This window comes from Eptesicus fuscus, chromosome 14, assembly GCF_027574615.1.
Source record: "Eptesicus fuscus isolate TK198812 chromosome 14, DD_ASM_mEF_20220401, whole genome shotgun sequence".
Lineage (NCBI taxonomy): Eukaryota > Metazoa > Chordata > Mammalia > Chiroptera > Vespertilionidae > Eptesicus > Eptesicus fuscus.
The window spans coordinates 39166573-39186388 of NC_072486.1; the positions used below are offsets into that span (position 1 = coordinate 39166573).

The following is a 19816-nucleotide window of genomic DNA, read 5'->3' on the forward strand; positions in this document are numbered from 1 at the left end:
CCACCTTTTCCAGTCAATTTCAGCCATCAATGGGATATGTTGCACCGGGTTACCATTTTACTGTATTTTTGAGAGGAAGGGAGAGGGATAAAGAGATAGAAGAAACATCAACGAATGCGAGAGAAACATGGATTGACTGCCTTCTGCATGCCCCCCATCGGGGATGGAACCAGAAACCAGGCATGTGCCCTGACCAGAATCCAACCAGTGACCTCTTGGTTCATGGTGATGCTCAACCACTGAGTCACACGGCTGGGCACCAGGTTACCTTTAAAAAACATGTATATATCGTTACTGATTTTTTATGGAGAGAGGAAGGGAGAGGGAGATAGAGAAACATCAATATGAGAACGAAACATAGATTAGCTGCCTCATACATGCCCCCTACCTGGGATGGAGCCCACAACCAGGGCATGTGCCCAGACCCGGGAATCCAACCGGGGACCTTGAAAGGGCATAAGATGATGTTCAACCAACTGGGGCACACGGGCCAGGGCGCACCAGGCTGCCGTCCCCTCCTCCACATCTGTGCCTTGCACCCCTCAGGGCCTACGGCTTAGGCGACTGGGGTACCTGATGACGCAGGGCTTCCACAGACTCCCTATCGCGTGTTGTTTGGAGTAGACCGAGACCGCTCGGCACCAGGCCCAGGTAGACTTCGAGCAGTGTCCTTCCCAGCGTGGCCACAAGGTGGTGCCCTCGCTCTCCTCTGGGCCCTGCCCCCTCACCCCGCCCCCGTCGCGACCTCGGAAGCACTTCCTCCACCCAGCGCCCAGCAGAGATGGCGGCCGCGGCGGCCCGAGCGGTGGTCTTACCCGCGGCGCGGCCGCAGCTTTGGCGTTTCGCCCGGAGGTTCCTGGCCGGAGGCGCTGCCGGACGGGTGAGCTGTCTTCCTCCATCGGGGTGCCGCCCCGGGCGGGCGGGCCTCTCCGGCGGACCCCGCGTCGCAGGCGCCCTTCCCGGCCGCGGCGTCGGCGCCGCACTCCCGCCGGGGCGGCTGGCCGTGGTCACCGCTGCGCGAGGCCTGCGGTGACTGGTGGGATGACCCTGGGTATGGGCCCTCCGCCCCGGTCCTCGGGAGGCACCACAGAGCGTGCACGTTGGTTGCGGTCTGTCCCGATGGGTCTTTTCCTGCAGACGCACATCGTTGGAGACGCCTCATAGAATAAGTGCGGTGCTGCCTTTGTCCACAGAACTGTTTGTTAGATCTGGGGGAAGGAGTTACAGGACAGCTGCTAAAACTGCAACAGACTTAATCATCTTTCTGATTTCTTTCATCTTAGGTGCTTTTTTTATATCCTGAAGATCTGTACTGTTCTAGGGAGCGATAGCTTAGGAGTGAAGATTTGCACTTACTCATGTTTAGCGGGTGTCTGAAATGAAAAAAAAAAAACAAAAACAAAACACAGGCAGATCCATCTGCTCAGACCCTAACCATGGCCCTAAAGTAAATTGCTTGAGGAAATTAGTTCCCAACGATTATAGGTGCGGAGTGTTTGAAGCGTGTCCATATTCAAGTGTAGATCAAAGAAGCTCAACTAAAAGGAATTGTGGACACACCGGAATGACATCAGGATTGAGCAAAAAAGGGAGTAAGGTGATTAAGACTCAAACTCAGGAGGAACTAAGGCAGTGGAAGAACTAAGAACATGTGAAATTCCTTAAATAAATAAGGGTTTGTTAACTTTAAATAATTGTGCCTATGTTACAAATAATAAAAGCCCTCTATACTTAAAAAAAAAAAAAAAGAGTGCACGTTGGTCACTCAGACCAGTGATTGCGGACGGGGGAATGGCGAGGGGAGATGGTTCTGCCCAGGTGGGTGTCGTGTAGACGTCCTTTCACATTGTCCTCCCCCTTCCTCGGCTTCCCCTCCTGCCTGGTGGTAACGGCCCCCCTGGCTGCTCTGGCTTTGGGAGAGGGCTGGTGGCAGAAGAGCCCAGGGGTGGCCCCCCCGAACAGAAGCCGAGGAGGGGAGCGCACTGCACGGAGAGAGCCTGTCTGAGACAGATTCAGGGTTCCAGTCGACATGGACTATCGGAATGATGGCGTGTTTTGGTTCCTCCCCCGCCACAGCCTTCGCCTTTTGGAGGAAGCAGATTGAGAAGCACCCAGGCGGCTGCACAGGTGGTTCTGAATGTTCCCGAAACACGAGTGACCCACTTGGAGAACGGCCTCCGGGTGGCCTCCGAGGACTCGGGGCTGTCCACGTGCACAGTAAGTGGCTCCTCGGGAGGGGAGCCGATGGCTGGTTTTAACCTGAGCTGCTTGGTGGGCTGGCGCTTGGAAAACGGTGGCCGGCATGTGGCTTATGAGTCTTTGCTCCGGGGAGACTGCCATCCTGGGTGCATGTGCCCCCAGTTTAAGCGTCTACAGCTGGCTTTTGTAGCCTGTTATTGTATTATTTGCTGTTAGTAATGTTGATAGTAATGAACGTTATATTTGCTGGGCTGCTCTGTGCCAGCTGCTTTTACATACTGTATTTTCTTATTTGATCTTTAAAACAGTTCTTTGTATTTAGGCATCGTCATCCTTTTTACAGCAGGGGAACGAGTTCAGAGACCTTGAGTGGTTTTGTCCGAGGTCACACAGCTAATACATTCCAGAACCAGGATTTGAACTTATATTTGACAATACCTGATATTCTTTATGTTATAGTTGTTAATGGCTATAGTACAAGTTGGACTAAGAATCTGGGTCCTCAGTGAAGCATCCAGCAGAGTATGGATGACCAAAATTTTTAAATCGCATAGTTCATAGCAATATACTATCAATCCACTCAAGTCAGGAAAACTTTAGTGTTAAGACTAGAAAGCATTTGTCAGACAAAGGAAGGTGCCTTCTCCCTGGTTCCCACTGCCATTTTCCCCAAAGAAAGGAAATGGTGCTTTACTTAATTGTGCCTTGGTTACATTAAGGTTGGACTCTGGATTGATGCTGGAAGTCGATATGAAAATGAGAAGAATAATGGAACAGCTCACTTTCTGGAGCATATGGCTTTCAAGGCAAGTTATCTGACATCCTGTATAATAAAAGGCTAATATGCAAATCAAATGAACGGTGGAACGACGGGTCACTATGACACGCACTGACCAGCAGCAGGGAAGATGCTCAACACAGGAGCTGCCCCCTGGTGGTCAGTACACTTGCACAGGGGGAGAGCTGCTCAGCCAGAAGCCCTGAGCCGGGCTCACACCTGGCAAATGCAGCAGTGGTGGTGGGAGCCTCTCCCGCCTCTGCAGCAGCGCTAAGGATGTCTGACTGACTGCTTAGGCCCACTCCCAGCAGGCCTAAGCCATCAGTATCCCCTGAGGGATCCCAGACTGTGAGACGTGCAGGCCGGGTTGATGGATTCCCCCGCCCAGTGCACGAATTTCGTGCACTGGGCCTCTAGTATTTTATAAGAATGCATTGTTTTAAGAGAGCACAAAATTTCATTCTAAGGCATGAAAAACTTCAACAGTATGGCATATTTTATTTTTAAAATCTTTTCTTTTTTCCAGAATAATTATCGGAAGTAATTACTTATAATTGCTCTGTAATATTGAAACAGAATTTTCTCTTGGGATGTAAGGGTTATCTGAAAATATACCATGATTTCTGAAGCCTTAGAAACCAAATTTGCTCCTTGCCTGAAACTGACAGACTTATGTCCTCGTACTCATTGTCTAAAGTATTTAGAACAGATGGGGGATAAAGGCAGGTATCATAACCACCCCCCCCCTCTTTTATTTCAGGGCACCAAAAAGAGATCCCAGTTAGATCTGGAACTTGAAATTGAAAACATGGGCGCTCATCTCAATGCCTATACTTCCAGAGAGCAGACTGTATATTATGCCAAAGCATTTTCTAAAGACTTGCCAAGAGGTATTGTTGTTATTTATACTGCAGATATGTAATTTTCATAAGTATTAAGAAAATTTAGTACTGTTTTTATTCTGCCTGTTGTGAAAGGGTAACCCCCAGAAGTGTAAAAAGAAAAATTTGTTTTTTCTCCCAATATGACAAATGATAGAAAATATTTATAGGCACCCTAGCTGGTTTGGCTCAGTGGATAGAGAGTCAACCTGCTGACTGAAGGGTCCCAGGTTCAGTTCTGGTCAAGGGCGTGTACCTTGATTGCAGGCTCGATCCCCAGCCCTGGTTAGGGCTTGTGCGGAAGGCAACCAGTTGATGTTTGATATTTCTTACATTGATGTTTCTCTCTCTGTCTCCCCCTCCCTACCACTCTCTCTAAAAAAAATCAATGGAAAAATATCCTTGGGTAAGGATTAACAAAAAAATACATATGTATGTTTATAGCAGTGATGGGCAACCTTTTGAGCTTGGTGTGTCAAACTTCGCCAGAAAACTGAGCATAACTCGGGTAGTGTGTCACTTTGAGGAAAAAACATTATTTCGCAAATGTTTCATCCTCAGGAGCAGCAAATGTTTCATCCTCAGCATGCGGCTGCCTTAGCGGCCGCGTGTCATCAGAAATGGCTACGCGTGTCAGTGCTGACACGCGTGTCATAGGTTTGCCATCACTGGTTTATAGGCTGCAAGACTTGTGTAAACTAGGCCTTAATGCTTGATTTAAAAATACTTCCTCCAGAGCCATATCTGTGTAAACATTTTTAATTGTTTGAATTTATTTATTTATGCCGACTGTTTTTTCCTCCCTCACTTTATACTGTTATCTGAATTTTTTATTTCTATAAACCTGAACACGTTTTATATTTACTGACTGCTGGGCTTTGTTTTTTGAACAAAACTTGCTTGCTTTTTTTTTTTTTAATCCTCACCTGAGGATATGTTTTTGATTTTTAGAGAGAGGGAGAGAAAGAGAAACATTGATCTGTTGCCTCCCATATGTGCCCCAACTGGGGATCAAACCCACAACCTAGATATGTGCTCTGTCTGGGAATTGAACCTGCAGCCTTTTGGTGCACTGAGTGACACTTCAACCGTGCCACCTGGCCAGGGCAAAACTTGGTTACTTCTTTATTGCATTTGCACATTCTAACATTCTAGAGCCTTCTCCTAGAGTGCGCTTCTTTTTGACCTTCCTTTCCATTAATTTATTTTTTAGTTATTTTATTTTAACTAAAAACAAAAACAAAACAGTTCACCCATTCTTAGATGTTCTAATATGGCTAATTTTCTGTTTTGTAACTTTCATACAATTTACACATATGCAGGTGTCCATGACTTTTTTTAAAAAAAAAGTATTTTTATTGATTTCAGAGAGGAAGGGAGAGGGAGAGAGATAGAAACATCAATGATGAGAGAGAATCATTGATTGGCTGCCTCTTGCACGCCCCACACTGGGGATTGAGCCTGCAACCTGGGCATGTGCCCTTGATGAATCGAACCTGGGACCCCTCAGTCTGCAGGCTGACTCTCCATCCACTGAGCCAAACCAGCTAGGACCATGATTTTTTTTTTTTTTTTTTTTGTTAATCCTCACCATTGATCTTTTTGGTTTTTTTAGAGAGAGTGGGAGAGAGGGAAAAACAGAGAGAAACATTGATATGAGAGAAACACATTGATTGGTTGCCTCCTGCACACCCCAGACCAGAGCCTGGACCTGGGAGGAGCCCACAACCAAGGTACATGCCCTTCACTGGAATCGAACCCGGGACCCTTTGGTTCACAGGCCGATGCTCTATCCACTGAGCCAAACCAGCTAGGGCGTCCATGACAGTTTTGAAGTGGTTGTAGGTAGTCATTAAGTGTGTGGGTCCTCTGGCAGACTTACATTTAAAAAATGTTAAGCCTGGCCGCAGTGGCTCAGTGGTTGAGCTTTGACCTATTAACCAGGAAGTTGAGGTTCAATTCCTAGTCAGGGCACATGCCTGGGTTGGGGGCTTGGTCCCTCCTGGGGGTTGGAGGTAACCGATCAATGATTCTCTCTATTGATGTTTCTGTCTCTCTCTTCCTCTCCCTTCCTCTCTGAAGTCAATAAAAATATATTAAAATTTTTTTTTAATATTGTCCTTTTAGATCTATTGAATGTATAGAAAAATGTGTTTCTTCTAAGTTTAATTATTTAGTCAATATTGAGTGATGGTCAGTATCATGGTTTTTGGTGCTAGTTAACTAGATTTTAATAGTGAATATTAAGATTCTTAGTATTTCCTATGCTTTATTTTCTATTAGCTGTAGAAATTCTTGCTGATATAATACAAAATAGCACATTGGGAGAAGCAGAGATTGAACGTGAACGAGGAGTAATCCTTAGAGAGATGCAGGAAGTTGAAACCAACTTACAGGAAGTAGTTTTCGATTATCTTCATGCCACAGCTTATCAAAATACTGCACTTGGACGGACAATTTTGGGACCAACTGAAAATATCAAGTAAGTATAATTCGCAGATTTTTTTTTTTTGAGAAAAACTTATGAGTTGTGAAAATTAACATTCATAAATATTCAAAAAATATGTTTCAAAAAGTAATTCCTCTCCCCCGCCCAACCCCCAACCCATGATAATCTGAATGAAATTGTAGTTAGCTATACTTTAGCCACACCTAACTCCCCAGTGTCTGGGCTCCTATCTACTTCTGGAAAAAACAAGTGATGGTACCACATCTGGCTTCTTTCTTCATATACAAAAGTTTGAATTTTTTGATATTTGATGCCAATATATTTTTTCGGATTATGTATTTTTTATTGATTTCAGAGAAAGGAAGGGAGAGGGAGAAGATAGAAACATCAGTGATGAGAGTCATTGATCAGCTGCCTCCTGCACCCCCTCCTTCTCCCCACTGGGGATGGAGGCCCCAACCCTGGCATTTGCCCTGATTGGGAATAGAACAATGACTTCCTGGTTCATAGGCTGACACTCAACCACTGAGCCACACCAGCCAGGCTTTCTAACTGTGTTTAACTTAGATTTCCTTTAAGGTCTGATTTAATTTCAGGTATTTTATGTGAAGTTCTGTGCATTTTAATTTCCGTTTAATTACTTTTCTTACTCCACTTCACAGATCTATAAATCGTAAGGACTTAGTGGATTATATAACTACACATTATAAGGGACCAAGGATAGTACTTGCTGCTGCTGGAGGTTAGTTGATTTAAATATCTATTACAGTAAAACTACAATATAATGGCTAATTTGGGCAAGGGAGTGTCTATTAAAGCCGAAAGTCCATTATATATAATAAAGTAGGTTTTCTACATGCATATGTTAAAAAATTGACAAATTAGTTTACCTGTTTTTACTTAAGTAGACACATTTGTGTAATTAAAATTAAGTATGAAAAGTTTAGTTTCACAGAAAAGTTTTCTATATGTATTACTGTAATTTTAAATTTATACTGAATAGGTCTAGTACATGCGCACATTCAGCAGTCACCTTGAGTAAACAGATGCACACGTCTGGGGTGTGGCTTAGCACACTTTGGAACATTGGCTGGCACATGTTAAAACTGCTGCAGAAACAGAACCAATTACCATGTGCTGTGCGGTGTGATCCTGTACTAATCATTTGCTGAACATTGTTTACGAGCAGTTGACACTTGGATTTAAATATGTAGATCAGAGGTGGGGAATATCCCGCAGGCAGTATTAGGCCCACTAAATCATTTGGTCTGGCCCTGCCAAGGGATGAGTTAACTAAATGTTTGACCAAATATAGCAGGCTAATTTTTAAGTTGATAATTTTGTATGGCCCCAGAATGATGTTATATATATCCAAATGGTCCTTGGCAGAAAAAGGTTTCCCACCCATGATGTAGACTATAGTAGGTATGTAATATTTATATCTGTCAGTGAAATTACTACAATGTTTTTTCCAATATAATGGATTCTTTGCTAAAATTTGTTTAAAATAACAGTGAATTAATAAAAAAGTAACCTGTTAATTTAATTTTAAGCAAATTTTGGTTAAAAGTATTTTAAAATCAACAGGGTGTTAATTTTTCACATAGGACATACGGACCGGAAATTTTGTCTGTTAAATCTGAAGTCTGTTAAATCAAGTGTTTACTGTACTTTTAAACAGAGTAATGTGCTTATCAGTTTGATTCCGTTGGGCGATGTCCTAAGAGTATTTACAGAGGGGTAAGGGGAACCAGACTTGCCCCTCTACTTTATAGTAGAGTTTTTTAATAGAAAATGTATGGACTCTCTACTACGTAAGTGTACATACATGAAGGAATTTACTTGCAAGAGAGGGCACGAGTGAACTGGGAGACAATGACACTTGGAAGGCAGTGCCCTGCAGTTAGGGAATCTTTCAAGATTTTAAATTACTTTTTGAGAACCAGCTTCATTGTTGGTCAGGCATGGAATGGGTATGTTATGTTCTTTAATTCTTTCATTTGTTCATTCTTCCATTAATCTAATATTACTGAGAAGGGGAAGTACATAGGGAACCATGAGAATGTTTAATGGGAATCCAAACATGCAATCCACGTGGCTGACATTAGGACAAGGCTTCTTTGGGGACATGTTTAAAGCCGGTGAATGATAAGAAAATTCACATTAGATTCTGTTAGATTTCGTGGCACTCTGAATTCAGGCAAACAGTACATTTTATTGGTTTCCAATTTTTTTTCTTCTTTTTTCTCTTTCTCTTTAGGGCAAAGTGAAGATAGATAAAGTATAGATACTTTTGTGTTAATTTTTCTTCCATTGGAAATGATAGTAAATTAAAATTCTAGTTGTTCTGGATAGACTTATGAGCTAATTACTTAGAAATAATGGAGAAGATGAAAAGGAGGGTTAAATATCTCAAACATATTCTTCATTGTGGCTCTCAGCTAAATTATGTTATCTGTGTATGGCAAGCAGTGCACTCCAAAATTCTCTTGGGAACTGAAGGACTGTTGGTTAGGTGGGACGTCAACATCCAAGCTGTCTGGAATGTCTCTGCTGTTGTTGTAGCATATGGACACAATGGGTTTTATTGTAGTTCATGAGTTCATTTTAACATTACTGAAGTTAGGATATCTTATAGTAATGGTTTGTCCTAGATCAATTAGCCTTTTTTCTTATTGATACATAAACAATGATGTGCCTTATAAACATTGGCATCTTGAATTCAATGAAATAGGTAAGACTTAGCTTCATTAAAAAAAATTATTTGCTCTCCTGCCTTTTGGATAGAGGTAGTAGTAAGTAGAGTTGGTATTGGAGCAGCTGAGTCTGGAACGCCCAGCCAGGGGGGCTACAGGTCAAGGTGATAGAACAGTAGAAGCAGTTGTCATCAGGTGCTGAGAACTATGTGCATGTTCATGTTTTTTCACTCTCTGCCTGTCATTCTTGTACCACAAAGATTTCCCTTGTTTTGTCACCCTCTGGATTGATATCTAAGGTGGCTCTCCTATATAGGGATTCTGAAAATGTACAAGCTTGCCCTGCCCTGTCTTGTTTCGTACCACAGATTTGTTTGGAAAATATGGGTGTAAGTTGTGCTTTTATATTCTAATAGAATGTTTTATTTATTTTTAAAATATATATTTATTGATTTTAAAGAGAAAGGGAGAGAGATAGAAACATTAGAGAAAGAATCATTGATCGGCTGTCTCTGGCACGCCCTCTTCTATGGAATTGAACTGGCAACGCGGGCATGTGCCCTGAATGGGAATTGAACTGTGATCTCATGATTCATAGGTTGACGCTCAACCAACCACGAGCCATACCAGCTGGGCTAGAATGTTTTATTTAAAGAGATTTTGTGGCAATATTTTTTAAACCATTTATACATGCCTAAATTTGTTCTGTAAGTTTATATTTTTGTTTAAAAATCCTTCACTAAGATTGAATCTGTTTGGGTCTCGAGTTTGGATAGTAAGGGATATAGCATCTAAGTATTTCTTAAGTTTTGGATAGCAAGTAATAAGTATTTGCATAGCTAGGGATTTATTTGGAAATTTAGATGAAATTATTTTGTTCCTAAATTTGATAGCAGAGCTCAGAGAAAAGCATATCTGTATATCCAGCTTTCTTTAAGTGTTAGAGCTCACTTTTTCACTTAAAAAACTTTAAATGTTACTTTTTTTTTTCTAGTTTGCATTCTAGCACTTTCAGTGACTTAATATAACATGATTTAATATGGAATATGGTATTTTCAAGTTGCCTTATCTTTTCCTGTGAATCCACTGGTATGTTAATAACTGTTGATTGCTCTACAGAATGACAAAGCTGTGCAACCAAAACTCTGTAACACCAGGGGAAAAGGTGTGCTGTATGAGCTTACTCTTAAATGGTTTAGTGAATGCAAATAGTTACGTGTAACCTATATCACATTACATCACCTTCGTTATTGTAAACTGAAGTATTTAGTTCTCTGCTTTGATTGTACTGCTATTATATATGTAAAATATTTTCCTTTAATTAGGAGTTTGCCATGATGAACTGCTTGAGTTAGCAAAGTTTCATTTTGGTGACTCTTTGTCCACACACAAAGGAGAAATACCAGCTCTGCCTCCCTGCAAATTCACAGGAAGTGAGGTAGGGCAAACCTCCTAAGCTAGTAGTTAACCCTTTTGAGTTTCTTGTGTTGTATTTATGAATGAGTATACAAAATGTGCATGTTTCCAAAAGGAGTAAAATGGAAGAAACCAAAAGCTTAAACCGAAAAAGGGAAGAGGATGGACTCATTTGCTTATATTCATTCCAATTTCATATTATTTAACCACCTACTTCTCCTAAGGAAGCAAGGTTTTAAGGGCAGCAAATTTAGTCTTTTTGTGCTTTTCTTTGGCACTATGCCCATTTATATATTGTAAGGTATAAAAGTAAACTTTTATTTTAAAAACACCCCAAATTTTGACTTTCACATTAGGTTTACTCTTGGTTAAGTTCTTTCTTCTGCCCAGTAGAGCCAGAACTTGCAGGAAATCTGCCACTTGTCAGCTCTAGTTTTAAGCCTTAGTAGAGGCTTAGTCTGCCACATTAGGAATCATACTCAAAGTAGTGTCTGGAAGGAGGCCTGATGTTGGCAGTTAAATAGAACATAGCATTGGCAGTACAAAAATAAGCTTAAATTCCGATTTAAAAATTCAGATCAACAAACACAAAAGATTGGTTTCTATCAGTAAAATAATGCAATCCTTTTTTACCAGTAACCATCTGGTGGCTATGTCTAGTATTTCAATTGAAGACCTTTTGATGAAAGTCCCTAACTCATGAAATTCTTCTAGATTAGATTGTACAATGTAATGAGGCTTAATAGTTTAAACCAAAATAAGTCATGGTGAGCATTTTAACTTTGCAATTAATGGGCATGGTGAATTTGTTTCTTTCTTGTTAAGCATGTTATGTAGTGTTTTGTTTTCTTTATCTTAACTAGATTCGAGTCAGAGATGACAAGATGCCTTTAGCACATCTTGCAATAGCGGTTGAAGCTGTTGGTTGGGCACATCCGGATACAATCTGTCTCATGGTTGCAAACACACTAATTGGCAACTGGGATCGCTCTTTCGGAGGAGGAATGGTAAGTGATTTAAAATTTTTTTTCAGCCCTAGACAGTTTTCTCAGTGGTTTCAGCCCACAAAGGGTCTCAGGTTCGATTCTGATCAAGGACACATACCTTAAGGGCACAGCTCCATCCCCAGCCCATCTGGGCATGTGTGGAAGGCAACCAATCGATGTTTCTCTTTTGTCTCTCCCTGTCCCTTTCACTCTATCTAAAAATCAATGGAAAAAAATATCCTCGGGTGAAGATTAACAAAAATAAAAACAGAAACCAAGTTTTTTCATAATAATCGCAAGATAGAACTCTGTACTAAGAATTTTGACTTTTAAAATTCTGAGCCAGAAAAAAATTTTTTTTTCCTTTTGCCATAAAGTTTATTAGTGGGATAATTGGCAAGATTTGATTAAGGATAGAATTTGTTAACAGTCAAAGTTACATCCTAATTTTTAGTAGTTGTTGTGAAGTTAATTTTAATTTCCTTGTTTTTCTTAAGTGCACACTAAAAAGTATTTAAGAGTAAAAAGCATCACATCTGCAAAGTATTCTCAAATAGCTGAAAAAATATGTTAAAAAGAATGATAGTTTGCATTCTAGGACTTTCAGTGACTGGATAGTAATATAAAGCAAGCATGGTAATATAAGAATTGTTAGGTAATTTGAATAAAGGGAATTCTTTTCACTGTTTTTATAACTTTCCTGTAAGTCTGAGATTATATCAAAATACAAAGTGTAAATTTGTACTCGAAGATTTCAACAAAATACATTTTATTTCTTAGGTTTCACATGCCCTATAATTTAAAATCTTTAAGCATACATAGCCAAGAGCACTACAGATTGGGTTGATAACAAGGTATTATTTTAGGAGTGTAACTATGTTAATTATAGAGATACATTGTTTTTTACATTATGAGTTTTTCTGGGGGTGCATTGGGCTGTTGAGATAAGTATAATTCTTTGTCTCATTGAATTTTAAATTATTGGACAGATGTTGATAGATAAAACTGAGAAACTCAGGCTCTTAGGTCATTCATGATTTATCTCATATCTCCTTATTCTTTCTGGTAAATTGGACATGTATGTATATCTATAGTTCTCTTGGACAGTTTTATTTTCCTTACAGAACTTATCTAGTAAGCTGGCCCAGCTAACCTGTCATGGCAACCTCTGCCATAGCTTCCAGTCTTTCAATACTTGCTACACAGATACTGGATTATGGGGAATCTATATGGTTTGTGAACCAGCCACTGTTGCAGACATGTTACATGTTGTTCAAAAAGAATGGTAAGAAAATAAATCTTGCCCAGAATTCACACCTAATTTCCTCTATACACTGTTCATGTTGATTATTTTCTACTGATGTTATAAATATGTAATCAAAAGAACGAGACTAGCAGCAGCCATGTTTTTAAAGATCACAGATGTTTCCTCTAAGTCTCATGTGAAGCTGCACTGACTTCAACTATAGAAAATTCTTTAAGAATACTTTAGAAAGGAGATCCTAGAAGTTTAAAATCCTATATAATAAAACCTAATATGCAAAGTGTAACATGCTAATGATATGCTAAAGCTGCTCAACCACTCACTATGACATGCATGGACCACTAGGGGGCAGACGCTCCAACCAGTAGGTTAGCTTGCTGCTGGGGTCCAGCAGACTGGGACTGAGCGAGACGGGCTGAACATGCCCTGGAGCCCTCCCGCGGTCCCTACCTGGCCCCAATTATGCACCTGTGGGGTCCCTCGGCCTGGCCTGTGCCCTCTTGCAACTTGGGACCACTTGGGGGATGTTGGAGAGCCGGTTTCAGCTTGATCCTGCAGGCCAGGCCAAGGGGCCCCCCTGGTGTACAAATTCATGCACCGGGCCTCTTGTGTTTAAATAAATACCAACTAGAAGTTTGGAAAATATCTCTAAAAGTTATCTAGCTTGGAAAGGCAGTTTTATGAAAATGAATCTGAAGTTGCCATTGCTAAAAGAAAAATGTAGTGTTTTGTAGTCAAAACTAGGACCATGAGACAGAAGCAGAAAGACCCACAGCTTCTTGGAAAATTTCCTCCACCATTTCCTTTTCTCCACCATTCTTAAATGGCTTACATCTCTCTAAATCTAGTTGACTGGGGTATAATTATTAAGGATCAGGTTTAAGTTAAATTCAATTGGATTCTTTTGAGAAACTAGTTGCCTACCAAACTATCCTCTAGCACCGTGGTCGGCAAACTGCGGCTCGCAAGCCACATGCGGCTCTTTGACCCCTTGAGTGTGGCTCTTCCACAAAATACCACAGCCTGGGAGAGTCTATTTTGAAGAAGTGGTGCTAGAAGAAGTTTAAGTTTAAAAAATTTGGCTCTCAAAAGAAATTTCAATCGTTGTACTGTTGATATTTGGCTCTGTTGACTAATGAATTTGCTGACCACTGCTCTTGCATATCAGAGCCTAGCAGATGGGGATTTGTGAAGTCTCAAAATGGTTATAGCATTTCTCAAAATATGGTTAGGCTATTTAAAAATATATTTTTATTGATTTCAGAGAGGAAGGGAGAGGGAGAAAGAGATAGAAACATCAGTGATTGGCTGCCTCCTGCATGCCCCACATTGATGACCAAATCCACAACCTGGGCATGTGCCCTGACCGGGAATCCAAACGTGACCTCCAGGTTCATAGGTTGATGTTCAACCACTGAGCCATACCAGCTGGGCTAGCCTATTTTTATATTTTATTGATCTTTTGTTTGCTAGCCATATCATTTTCAGAAATTAACAATACCAGGAAAATAATCAGTAATAGATTAGCTTTTGCTTAGCTATTGGGATCATTAGTAATTTCAAGTTTTTTATAAGTTGAAATCAAGTTGTGGTATAATACATAGGATATAGTATGTCTTTCTTTAGATCATTACTATAAAACATATACTCCAGCTACTTGACATTTTGATTTTTCCAATTGGTTTTTAGGATACGACTCTGTACGAGTGTCACTGAAAGTGAAGTTGCACGAGCCAAAAACCTTCTGAAAACAAACATGTTGTTGCAACTCGATGGTAAGAATAAAGATGTAAATTCTATTTTCATATGATTGATCTATAGCCCAATGCTTAGCTTTTTTTCTCTTTAAACAGGTTCTACTCCAATTTGTGAAGATATTGGTAGGCAGATGTTGTGCTATAATAGAAGAATTCCCATCCCTGAGCTTGAAGCAAGAGTAGATGTGAGTAGTTCTTACATACTTACTATTGGCTCTTGTGTAAAAATATTATTACAAAAGCTAAAAATATGTATCATTCCAGGTATCGAATTTGTTTTTACTGTAAAAAGCTCTGAATGCTAGTATCTTCTCTATTTTAGGCTGTGAATGCTGAGACAATTCGAGAAGTATGTTCCAAATATATTTATGACAAGAGTCCAGCTATTGCTGCTGTTGGTAAGCTGGTCACTTTTCTCCTATGTAGAAAGCTGGCTAAGTACTTTCATTTTAGTCAGTTTTAACTTTCTTTTCTTTTCATCCTTAGGTCCCATTGAGCAACTACCAGATTTTAACAGGATTCGCAGTAACATGTGCTGGCTTCGCAATTAAAATGCTCCTAAGCAAAATATTTTGAACATATATATTTATAAAATTAATAGAGACTGGCAAGTTTTAAGCTATCAGTCCCCAAAGGAAAACATAAAAATGAACATATGTACTTGGAAATTTGAATGAAATACTGCATCAAACTTTCAACGGATAATGCTACCACAGTGAATGGTAGATCTCTTGAGAAATTATGTTGGAACAGCACACTTTCAAATTATCTCCATAAGTATAATTACAAGAATGAAAATTTGTAAAGTATTTTCAGTTTTATTATAAAAATGCACACACAACAAAGATTGTCTTAAGTCATTTCTTGGCTCTACTTGCATTTAGTACTTGCTCTTGAGCAGCTTTCTTTGCTTTTACCATCTCGACAAGTTCCTAGGAAAGGAGAAAGGTGTTATTTAGAATTGGCAGGCATTTCTAGTGTTTGGTATAAATATGTAAAACATTCAAATTGGATAAATCTATGATTAAAGATACTACTTAAAGGTTGATTTTACTAACTCCCAGAGCTCTTAAAGTTTCTAAGATGGCCCATGACTACTGTGGTATTGAAGTAAGCAAACATCTATAAACTCAAAACATCTACAACCTTATATCGTTTCATGCAGTCCTTCTTTGTCCTGCCAGGCACTGCTTCTGCTATTTTTTCCCATCTTTCAGGTGTATTTACTGGGTATGTTTTCAAGGCTTGTTCCAAAAGTTTCTGTTCTTCTGTTGTCCAAGGGGTGAAATCTGTGCATGGACCTGCTTAAGAAAAATTTTTATTTGAAAACCCCAGTTTTAGAAAAATGCTTGGAACACCTTTCCAGTGAGTCTTCTGGTGCACAGGTATCTTGGTAAGTGCCCATTCAAATCTGTGATGTGTAATTTTAAACAAATTTTTAGACATAAGACACATCTCTAAATATTAATGAGAGGGAGAAAAACTTGAAATAGCTCACATGCCAAAAAAATATCTCAAAGGCTCTTTTAAAAATTTATATTTTTATTGATTTTGGAGAAAGGGAAAGATTTGTTGTTCCACTTATTTATGCATTCTCTTAAAAATATATATTTTTATTGATTTTTAGAGAGAGAGGAAGGGAGAGAGATAGAAACATCAATGAGAGAGAAACATGGTTAGCTGCCTCCTGCCCCCTACTGGAGATTGAGCCCACAACCCAGGCATGTGCTCTGACCAGGAATGGAACCTGCGACCTCTTGGTGCATGGGTTGACACTCAACCACTGAGCCACACCAGCTGGGCCATTGGTTGATTCTTATATGTGCCCTGACTGGGATTGTACCTGCAACCTTGGCTTATTGGGACAATACTCTACAGAACATAAGTTCTTAATATTTTCAAACTGAAATTTTGGGATAATAAACCAAACCAATCTTAAGAATACAGGAAAAGTGGGATTGTTAAAGGCCAGGGACAGATTAACATGTAAAAGTCAAAGCTGTTGCCCTAACCAGATTGGCTCAGTGGATAGAGCGTCAGCCTGCAGACTGAAGGGTCCCAGGTTCAATTCCCGTCAAGGGCATGTACCTTGGTTGCGGGCACATCCCCAGTGGGGAGTGTGCAGGAGGCAGCTGAATCGATGTTTCTCTCACATCGATGTTTCTAACTCTCTATCCCTTTCCCTTCCTCTCTGTAAAAAATCAATAAAATATATTTAAAAAAAAAAAAAAGTCAAGGCTGTTAGTTAATCCCAAAACACATTTGGAACTATGATCTGGAAAGCATATCCAAGATTAGTCTGTTTAAGGGAGAAAGGACTGGTGGTTCACAAATGTGTGAACTGAAAGAGAACTTTTTCAAACTTGGTCAGCAACTCAATAATGGCACATCCCAAAACACACATATATACATGAACAAAAGTTTCATAAATAATACTCACTTATAAAATAGTTATAATGCTCTATGACATTTTCTATTCATGACCCACTTATGAAGGAGGCTTGGGGAGGCTGGGTCATGATTTACAGTTAAACACTGTAAATTGGTCCAGAGCAATAAAATTGGCTAGAATACCCAACACAATCTTCTCAGCACCCTAACATTTTGTAACTTTTCATTTTGAAATAATTTCAGAAGAGTATAAAGAATCCTGATGTATCCTATCCAAACTCCCCACATAGGAACATTTTACCATACTTGCTTCCTCTTCCTCTTTATAAACACATTGGTTCTGAACCATGTAAATTGCAGACATGCTTCCCCTTTATTCCTAAGTACTTCCATACATTTTTCCTTAAAGACAAGGACATTTTCTTACACATTTATAGTGTACTAGAGGCCTGGTGCATGAATTCATGCACGGGTGGGGTCTGGCCAGCCTGCCCCTATTGGGACCAATCAGGCCGGCTGGTGGGGGAAGGGGGATTGTGGGCGTTTGGCAGGCTGGCCCCACCCTTGATCTTGGTGGGGACTGATCAGGGGAGGGGCCGCCCCCTGGAAGAGCTCCTGGTTGAACTCCCAGTTGAGGGGATAATTTGCATATTAGCCTTTTATTATATAGGATTTTTCAGTCAGGAAATTGACCTTGATAAAATACTATTATCTAGTTTATAGACCTCAAGTTTCAATTGTCCCAATATCCTTTAGCACTGATTTGTAAAATTGGTGAGGAAAACAAACACAGCCTCTCCCCTAACGGCATATGAAATGGAGGAACTGTGATTCTCAGTGGTGTTAAGTAAGTCTATCACTGTCCTGAAAATGTTTGCTTTACATCTTTCAGTCTAACCATTTTATCTCCCAATCATTCTGAACACAGACCTTAGGTCTTGTATATTCTAACACAGTGTGGATATATGGCTAGCATCTTCTACTTATAGAAAAAATTTAATTACCTTCAAATCGTTCTGAAGGTGTTGCATTGTCTGCTTGAGGCACTACTCCATGTTCTTTTTTAAATTTATCAAAAGCCTTTTTGTTTATGTCATCTTTTTGATGAGGGTCTGAGGAATGAAAAAATTTAAATATATTTCAGATCATCTCATTTAATCTTTCATTAAATTGCATAGATTATTTTAAAATAATCAAGGTAACAAAGAAACTGATTTAGCAAAATTAACTCACCAAGTTTTTGAAGACTTTTTGCTTTGCTGATAACATCTTTGGCGGTTCTCTTGATTCCAGAAGAAGAATGTATGTTCATGTAATTAGCAATAACTTCCCATCTAGAACAATCAATAGGGTAATTAAGGCAAAAAACACCAAAACAAAAACCAGAATGACTAACATTTTAAAAATATATATATATTTTATTGATTTCAGAGAGGAAGGGAGAGGGAGAGAGAGATAGAAACACCAATGAAGAGAGAGAATCATTGATCGGCTGCCTCCTGCTTGCCCCACACTGGGGACCAAGCCACAACCCAGGCATGTGCCCTGACCGGGAATCGAACCGTGACCTCCTGGTTCATAAGTCGACGCTTGAGCCATGCCGGCCGGGCATGACTAACATTTTTAATGCAGAAGGGTTAGCTATAGTATCTACAGAATTGGCTCTAAATTGGTGGTCTAGTCATCACTGTTGCCTGGACTATAGTTTTTGCTTTTCATATGTTTAAATCAACTGTCATATAATCTTGATTTCAAGTCTGTATAAAACCTTACAGATTCTGTGTACAAATCAATGGAAATAAAAACCATACTTTGGTGTATCCCACCATTTGGACACACACTTAAGGAGATAAATAATTCTGAAAACAGCTTTAGTTTCCTGATGTAAAGCATGAGGGAATCTGGATCTCTAAGGCTTCTTTGAGTTCTAAACTCAGAACTGCAATAAGCTCGGGTTTGAAGTCAGAAGCAACAATGAATTAAGACTATGAATACACACTCTAGTCCCTAATATAAGCCATGATGGAATAAGCCAACAAAACAGTCAAGGTTTTTCTTATGATTTTTAATTTCTGAAAAATTGATGAAACATACTGCTGTATGTATATGTGTGTGTATTGGTGTAAGTTGATAAGACTATTAGGTTCGGCCCGGCCAACGTGGCTCAGTGGTTGAGCGTCAACCTATGAACCAGGAGGTCATGGTTAGATTCCCTATCAGGGCACATGCCCGGGTTGTGGGCTCCATCCTCAGTGTGGGGCATGCAGGAGGCAGCTGATCAATGATTCATCAGTGATGTTTCTATCTCTCCCTCTCCATTCCTCTCTGAAATCAATTTAAAAAAAAAAAGACTAGGAGGTTCAAAATGCACTCTGCTTTTCACACTTCCCTCTGGCACAGAATTTAGAACAGGGCAGTCTGTCTAGACAAGCATATCTCTGGAAGTTCCTGCTATAACCAATGCTGTTACTTGGATGCTTTGTCTAGATTATCCCCAAGCTCTGGGTTGAAGAGAAATTTAATTAAAATCAGTACCTTGAATTTGTTCCAGCAGGGAAGAGGTTCACAGCTTTAATTAGTAATTGCAGATCATCTTCTGACCAGTTTTTACTGCCATTTCCACCTCCACCAGCTGACTTCTCTGCATTCTTAGATGCTTGTCGCATACGAGCCTCAGCTTCCTCTTTCTCTTTTCTAATTTGCTCATTTATTTCTTCTATCTACAAATATAATAGGTAAGTCAAGAACTTAATGCATCTTGCTACTCTACACTCCCTTTCTGGCTGGGGTTTGTGGTTTTCAACTCTCAGTATTATCCTGACAATGACCCAGGCCAACCCCAAAACTGGCATCAGCTTTTCACTCTGGCTTCCGGCTGCAAAGCTCTGCTTAAGGAACCAAGAACCACCCTCTGCCTGACCTACCCTGTATTTCTATCATGTGATTTCTATGTGCCTTCAACACTACTTAAGTCTACAGTCACTGGGTTATTCACCCAC

At 40.0% G+C, this 19816-nt stretch overlaps 2 protein-coding genes and 1 non-coding gene across 5 annotated transcripts in view; 2 read left to right on the forward strand and 1 right to left on the reverse strand.

Annotated features, from left to right (window-relative positions):
• Positions 1-770: 770 nt before the first annotated feature.
• PMPCB (peptidase, mitochondrial processing subunit beta) lies at positions 771-15271 on the forward strand. The gene is made up of 13 exons (XM_008149769.3): positions 771-880; positions 2077-2217; positions 2919-3005; positions 3738-3867; positions 6142-6340; positions 6970-7049; positions 10329-10441; positions 11283-11426; positions 12530-12690; positions 14359-14444; positions 14523-14611; positions 14749-14824; positions 14913-15271. Exons 1-13 carry the CDS (start codon positions 782-784, stop codon positions 14975-14977), a joined length of 1470 nt encoding a protein of 489 aa, XP_008147991.2. The 5' UTR covers positions 771-781; the 3' UTR covers positions 14978-15271.
• On the forward strand, positions 1104-1234 carry LOC114235040 (small nucleolar RNA SNORA18). The gene has a single exon (XR_003621224.1). It is a non-coding gene; the product is annotated as a small nucleolar RNA SNORA18 (small nucleolar RNA).
• DNAJC2 (DnaJ heat shock protein family (Hsp40) member C2) overlaps positions 15265-19816 on the reverse strand; it is a 31322-nt gene continuing 26770 nt past the window's right edge. For 2 of the 3 annotated variants that reach the window (XM_028158530.2, XM_028158542.2), the window contains exons 13-17: positions 19353-19537; positions 18051-18151; positions 17822-17929; positions 15573-15730; positions 15265-15358 (exon numbers count right to left, since the gene is read on the reverse strand). In XM_028158530.2, coding sequence (XP_028014331.1) covers positions 15284-15358; positions 15573-15730; positions 17822-17929; positions 18051-18151; positions 19353-19537 — 627 coding nt within the window. In that variant the 3' untranslated portion in view covers positions 15265-15283. The remainder of the gene's footprint in view (positions 15359-15572; positions 15731-17821; positions 17930-18050; positions 18152-19352; positions 19538-19816) is intronic. The other variant, XM_008149780.3, reaches the window with a different exon arrangement.

Excerpts from the sequence above, each read along its gene's own strand:
- PMPCB (XM_008149769.3), top strand. The coding sequence starts at position 782 with ATGGCGGCCGCGGCGGCCCGAGCGGTGGTCTTACCCGCGGCGCGGCCG. Across the intron at positions 3,006-3,737 it reads TGGAGCATATGGCTTTCAAG|GGCACCAAAAAGAGATCCCA; the intron begins GCAAGTTATCTG and ends CTTTTATTTCAG. Across the intron at positions 10,442-11,282 it reads GCAAATTCACAGGAAGTGAG|ATTCGAGTCAGAGATGACAA; the intron begins GTAGGGCAAACC and ends TATCTTAACTAG.